The 7,338-nt window shown below is 38.8% G+C and overlaps 1 protein-coding gene across 1 annotated transcript in view; it reads left to right on the top strand.

Moving 5' to 3' along the window:
• The window catches only part of LOC105532633 (putative dimethylaniline monooxygenase [N-oxide-forming] 6), an 11,849-nt gene extending 5,285 nt beyond the window's left edge, over positions 1–6,564 (top strand). The window contains exons 3-4 of the mRNA XM_011970817.1: positions 1,209–1,240; positions 6,054–6,564. Coding sequence (XP_011826207.1) covers positions 1,209–1,240; positions 6,054–6,396 — 375 coding nt within the window. The 3' untranslated portion in view covers positions 6,397–6,564. The remainder of the gene's footprint in view (positions 1–1,208; positions 1,241–6,053) is intronic.
• Positions 6,565–7,338: the final 774 nt, after the last annotated feature.

Here is a 7,338-nt window from a genome sequence, read left to right as displayed (position 1 = left end):
AAAAAAAAAATTGCAATTTTTTGGAGATTTGCAGCAATTTAAAAAACTCGAAGATGAATTGTGTAGCCTAGAAATACTGAATAAATTAAGAGAAAGATGGCATGTATAAAATATATGTAGATACTAGTCTGTTTCATCATTTACTACCATGAAATATACACAAATCTATTGTTAAAAAATTAAAATTTATCAAAATTTAATGCATACAAACTCTAACAGACTATACATGGTACCATTCATAGCCAAGAGAAATGTAAACAAACAAAGATGCAATATTGTCATAATTGCATAAAATTAATGGTAGTACATGATGTACTAGTATAATAATTTTGTAGCCACCTCCTGTTGGTATTGCAGTGAGCTCAAGTGTTTTGAGTATCTACTTAAAATTCTGTGTGACATTAATTATTTTCACCTGAGCAGCTCATATCTCCAGTAAATTCTGCATCACAGTAAAAAGTGATCTCTCAAGGTTCTCACATATTTTTATCACATTTAGTGCAATACCTTAAGCCTTTAATAACATCATGGGCTCCATATGAAGTGTCATTAATGATGTTGGAAGTGCTCCCAAGAAGCAGAGAAAAGTTATGACATTATAAGAAAAAAATTGAGTTGCTTAATATATACTATACATTGATTTCTGCAGCTATAGTTACCCACCATTTCAAGATAAATGAATCTAGCGCAGCTATGCCAGCAGTCATGACATCTTGCACTTTTTGTAAAATATATTTTTATTTTGTATTGAAAATGTGGCTTTTTATGTGGGTTCAGGATTGCTATAAGAAAGTATACATATAGCTTCTAATATAATTTGAGAAAAAGTGAAGTCATTATATGACAAAGCAAAAGGAAGGTGAAGGATCTAAAGCTGGAAAATTTAATGCCAGCAAAGGATGATTTGATTATATTAGAAAGAGCTGGCCTGGCGCGGTGGCTCACGCCTGTAATCCCAGCACTTTGGGAGGCCGAGACGGGAGGATCACGAAGTCAGGAGATCGAGACCATCCTGGCTGACACGGTGAAACCCCGTCTCTACTAAAAAATACAAAAAACTAGCCGGGCGAGGTGGCGGGCGCCTGTAGTCCCAGCTACTCGGGAGGCTGAGGCAGGAGAATGGCGTAAACCCGGGAGGCGGAGCTTGTAGTGAGCCGAGATCCGGCCACTGCACTCCAGCCTGGGCGACAGTGCGAAACTCCGTCTCAAAAAAAAAAAAAAAAAAAAAGAAAGAGCTTTGGCTTAAAAAATGTCAAGATAACAGGAGACGTGCTTGCTAACAACCAAGAAGGAGGAGATGAATTCCCAGATGCCATTATGAAAATCATTGAGGAGGAAGGATATCTGCCTGAACAGATTTTTAATGCAGACAAAAGTGCCCTATTCTGGGGGGGAAAAAAAAAAAAAAAAGCAAGCCACAAAGGCCATTTATTAATAAGGAGGAGAAGTGAGCACCAGGATTAGGGAGGGAAATAATAAGCTAACTACTGTTTTGTGCAAATGCAGTCAGATTTATGATCAGGACAACCCCTATCTATGAAGCTACCCCCTCAAGCCTTGAAGGGAAAAGATGAATATCAGCTTCCTCTCTTTTGGTTATACAAGACCCTTTTTCTGGATTAGCTCCGTCAATGCTTTGTCCCTGAAGTCAGAAAGTCCTTGCCAATAAGAGACTGCCTTTTAAAGTTTTTTTTGATATAGACAATGCCCCTGACCACCCAGAACCCCATGCGTTCAACATCAAAGGCATCTAAGTGGTCTAATTTCCCCCAAACACAACATTCTAATTCAGCCTTTATATCAGGGAGTCATATGGATCTTTAAGGCTCATCACATACCATACTCTATGGAAAAGATTGTCAATGCTGTGGAAGATAACCCCAATAGAGAGAACATCATGAAAGTCTGGAAGGATTATACCATCAAAGATGTCCTAATTGTTATAGAAAAAGCCATGAAAACCATCAATCCTAAAACAACATATTTATACTGGAGAAAACTATGTCCAGATGCTATATATGACTTCAGAGGATTTACAACAGAGCCAATCTTGAAAAAGATTGTGGATATGGCAAAATAAAAAGGTGAGGATGAAGGGTTTCAAGATATGGATCATGGAGAAATTCAAGAGGTAATAGACACCACTAATAGACACTTTTAATTCCACACTAGAGGAACTAAAAGATGACTTGATGGAGATGAGTGCTTCCAAAGCAGTGCCATATGAGAAAGAAGACATAGAAAAAGCCATGCCAGAAATAAATTGACATTAGACAATCTGGCAGACGGGTTCCAGTTATTCAAGACTGCTTTTGACTTCTTTTATAACATAGACCCTTCTATGATACAGGCACTGAAACTAAAGCAAATGATAGAGGAAGGATTACTACTATATAGAAAATCTTTATAGAAATAAAAAAGCAAAAGTCAGACAGAAATTATAATGTATTTCCATAATTACACCAAAGTGTCTGCCTCTCCTGCCCCCAATTCTACCTCCTTCATCTCTTCCACTTCTGCCACCCTTAAAACAGCAAGACCAATCCCTTCTGTTTCTCCTCCTCCTCCTCCTCCTCAGTCAACTCAACATAAAGATGATTAGGATGAAGATGTTTATAAGCCACTTCCACTTAATGGATAGTAAACATATTTTTTCTTCCTCATAATTTTCTTAATAACATTTTCTTTTCTCCAGCTTACTTTATTGTAAGAATAGTATTTAATACATATGATATACAAAATATGTGTTAATCAACTGTTTGTGTTATTGGTAAGGCTTCCAGTCCACAGTAGGTTAATAAGAGTTAAGCATTTGGGGAGTCAAAAGCTACACATGGATTTTTTACTGCAAGAGGGCTCAATGCCCCTAACCCCTGAGTTCTTCCAAAGTAAACTGAATATAGGAAGCTTCTTTACTTTTTCAAACATTTAACATGGCGTTGATATGTCAACCTAAAGGAAAACACGGAGACAAATTTAATATAAAAAGAACTGATTTGGGCCAAGTTTGAGGACTGCAACCCAGGAGCACAGAGTCAAATTGCCCTGAATATACACTCCATTAGCAGCAGTTACAAGTAGGTTTTTAAAGGAAAAACAAGAGTCAACTTCTAAGTTGTTTACCAAGAACTTACATTAAAATTGTATAAGCTATTGATTGGCTATACACTGTTCTTTGTATCACAAATTCCAGGAACATGAAGATGATGGGTGACACAGCTAGTCAGGAATCAAAATGCCTTTTAACAATTGCCCCCAGGCATTGGTAGAGGGCAGCATGACAAGTCCCATATGCCTGGCTATCTGAGCTTGATAAATTTTTCATACCACGCATAGCGCAGACTACTCTGAGCTATTTTTCTTCTCTCACATTGAATGCCACAATGTAGTCACCCACTCAGGGCCTAGAGAAGAAAAGAAATGGAATCCTCAGATTCAACAAAACCTCCTCTGCTCAACTTCATCCAGTTCACAGAACACCTCTCAGAGCTGGGCACTTTTATGTGCTAACAATTCATGCAGCTTGATACCTTTTCCTTTAGAGCCCAGTAGGAAAAAAGATGAGGAAACAGGTTAAAATGTTCATCTTATTGCTTAAATGATAAGCTGCTCTTCAGAGTTTCAAAAAGCAAATTAGGCCACGTTCCAACTAAAAGAACTATAGAGGCAGAAAGGGGGTGATCTCTTTTCTGTCATAAAAGGTAATGGCCAACACCCCTATAACAAAAGACAGGTTACAAGAGAAAAACATAACAGATTTATTATGTGAACATGTGTGCATAAGAGCCTTAGAAAACATGAACTCAAAGGAGGGCCAGTTCGCTCACGTTTAAATATTCTCTTCACTGGGGATAGGGGAGATGAAAGTGTAAAAGTAAATGATTTTTCAGAGGAAATTAATGAGTCCAAAGAACAGCAGCCCAGACCAACTTTCTCTGTGCTTTGGGGGAGGTGTAATCACCCAACAGATTCATCTTGCTCACTGCCCAGAAAAGCTGATGCACTGAGAACAGCAGGTTTTTCCAATAGGGAGAGTTTAATAAACACACAGCTGTCAGAGGCATTTGAAACAGAGTGACTCCATCTTGAATAGGGGTTGGGTAAAATGAGGCTGAGACCCCTAGGCTGCATTCCCAGGAGGTTAGGCATTCTTAGTCACAGGACGAGATAGGAGGGCAGCACAAGATTCAGGTCACAAAGACCTTGCTGATAAAACATGATTCAGTAATGAAGCTGGCCAAAACCCACCAAAACCAAGATGATGAAAAAAGTGACCTCTGGTCATCCTCACTACTTATTATATGCTGATTCTAATGAATTAGCATGCTAGAAGACACTCCCACCAGCACCATGACAGTTTACAAATGCCATGGCGATATCAGGAAGTTACCCTATCTAGTCTAAAAAGTGGAGGAACCCTCAATTCTGGGAACTGCCCATTTCTTTCCTGGAAAACTCATGAATAATCCACCCCTTGTTTAAAATGTAATCAAGAAGTAACTATAAGCATACTCAGTTGAGCAGCCCATGCCACTGCTCTGCCTATGAAGTAGCCATTCTTTTATTTCTTTACTTTCTTAATAAACTTGCTTTCACTTTACGGACTGGCCCTGAATTCCTTCTTGTGAGAGGTCCAAGAACCCTCTTTTGGGGTCTGGCCAGCTAAACAGAAGGACAGGAGTTTATTACTACTCAAATCAGCCTCCATGAAAATTCAGAGGCTAGGTTTTTTTAAGGATAGTTTGGTAGTCCGGGGCTAGGGAATGGGGAATGTTGATTGGTTGGATCAGGGATGAAACCATAGGGAGTCAAAGCTTGTCTTCTGGTCTTCCTGGGAGGAGACCACATGACAAGATGAACCAGTTTAGCAGTCCCGGTAGTGCCAGCTGGCCCATCAGAATGCAGGGTTTGAAAAATATCTTGAGCACCAATCTTAGGTTGTACAATGGTGATGTTATCCACAGGAGCAATTGGAGACTTCTGACTGCATGACTCCTGAGCCCTAACTTCTTACCTTGTGGCTAATTTGTTAGTTCTACAAGAGCAGTCTGACCCCCAAGCAAGGAGGGGGTTTGTTTCGGGAAAGGGCTGTTACCATCTTTGTTTCAAAGTTAAGCTATAAACTAAATTTCTCCCATAGTTAGCTTGGCCTATGCTCAGGAATGAATAACGGAAACTTGGAGATTAGAAGAAAGATGGAGTGATTACATTTTTTTCACAGTCATGATATTTTTAAAGGTGATTTCAGAGGTAACTTCACAGGATATAGGAGACTGAAGGGAGGAAAGCATGTCAAACAAAGGCTGTCCTGTTCTGCAGATGAAACCTCACAGAGAGCGGCTCTCAGAGTCAGTCGCCTATGATGAAAGTTTCTCTGTCAGACATTCAGCGGTGCCTGACTCTCAGTCTCTCTCTCCTGCGAGTTACTATTTCCTAGAGTGGGCAAGGGAGGCCTCCGAGAAACCTAGTTTCCATCTTCTGTTTACTTCCCTTTATTTTCCCCACAGATAAAAACTCCTTCACAAAGGCAGCTTTTCAGGGCTGTTTCTGTCTGCAGGCCCTCTGAATGGCCATCTCAAAATCTTTCTAGGAAGTACACATTTTGCAGTAAAATATTTTTTGTTTTCTTTAGTATGAAGCAATGTATATTATTAGATTATAGAAGCATTAAAACCATCTATGATCCCACTTTTAAACAAACTAATCTGAAAGTCTAACATTGGGGCGGATTCTAAGCAATGTATTATAAAGAATAATGTGTTAATGAGTAAACTAAGTTAATTGGTCTCCTTAAACCAGAGGGTCAGTTTACTCCACGCCACATGGCCAAAGGCAAAAGTCCAACATTACATCAAACTCAGATAGAGATTAGGAAGGAGGAGAAAAGCAGCTCACTTAGCCAAAGAAAAAGCAATAAATTCAATTTTGTAGAAAAGGGGGGCATAAATGGAATTGCCATTTAAAATATTATTTTTCTGAAAGAAAACATAAGAAATTAATGGTCTTATTTGCAACTGTAACACTTATTGCAGTATGTTCTCTTCTTTCCTCAGGTTTGGCCAGAGCCAGACTTTGCAGACAGATTACATCACATATATGGATGAGCTGGGCTCTTTCATAGGGGCCAAGCCTAACATACCATGGCTCTTCCTGACAGATCCCCGCCTGGCCCTGGAGGTGTACTTTGGCCCTTGCAGCCCATATCAGTTTCGACCGATGGGACCAGGGAAGTGGGATGGGGCCAGAAATGCCATCCTGACCCAATGGAACCGGACAGTGAAGCCAACCAGGACAAGAGTTGTCAGTGAAGCTCAGCGACCCCACCCCTTTTACAATTTGCTTAAAATGCTTTCATTCCCATTACTCCTTCTGGCTGCTACACTTACATTTTATTAATGAGAAAGTCTTTGAGGTCTCAAAGTTCAGAGTAGAAGTGTAATCACACAATACAACACACACACACACACACACACACACAATCACAACATAGTTCCTCTCTCCTTTCCTGAAGATATGAAAATCAGTCTTGGCCTATTTGAATTAAAGTATAAGTAAAATGGAAAATACTCAGCCTCTCTCTTTGTTGGGAATCTGTTCTCTAAAAGGCTTTTCACATGCTGAATTGGCAAATTTGGGGATGCTTAAGACACGACAGGAAGTTGAATATGCATGAGCATGGGTTTTCAGGCTGAACAAAGTTTAATAAACTGTAAAGGCATTTTATTTTGTCCATTATAGTATATCAACCAAATGTATTTTTCACATTAACTGAAGTTCTTGACATTAAATCAACATAGAGAGTTAAGTTCATACCAAGACAACAACAAAGATAAAATGAACACATTGCTTAAAAGATACACACTGCCAAAGCTCTCCCAAGAAGAAACACATAACCTGAATAGACCTAAATCTATTAAAGTACTTGAATTTGTAGTTTAAAAACTCTTCCACAAAGAACAACAGGCCAAGATGGCTTCACTGGTTAATTCTGTCAAACATTTAAGAAAGTAGTAGACCAATTATACACAAAATTTTCCAGAAGATTAAAGAGGACAGAATAAACCTCAGCTCATTGTACGAGGTCATCAAAGCCCTGACACCTAAACAAGACAAACACAATCTAAAAATGTCAAATATAGATCAATATCCTTCATGAAGATATATGCAGAAATTCTTAACAAATGTTAATATAATCCAACAGTATATAAAATAAATCACATAACCAAGTAAGAATTATTCTGGGAAAGCAATGTTGGTTTAATAGTCAATGTAATTCACCACATTTGTAAACTAAAAATGAAAAACCATATGATCATCTCAATAGATGCATAAAAACCA

Source organism: Mandrillus leucophaeus, unplaced genomic scaffold (assembly GCF_000951045.1).
Source record: "Mandrillus leucophaeus isolate KB7577 unplaced genomic scaffold, Mleu.le_1.0 Scaffold975, whole genome shotgun sequence".
In the NCBI taxonomy this organism is placed as follows: domain Eukaryota; kingdom Metazoa; phylum Chordata; class Mammalia; order Primates; family Cercopithecidae; genus Mandrillus; species Mandrillus leucophaeus.
This window is presented reverse-complemented; position numbering and strand designations above follow the sequence as displayed.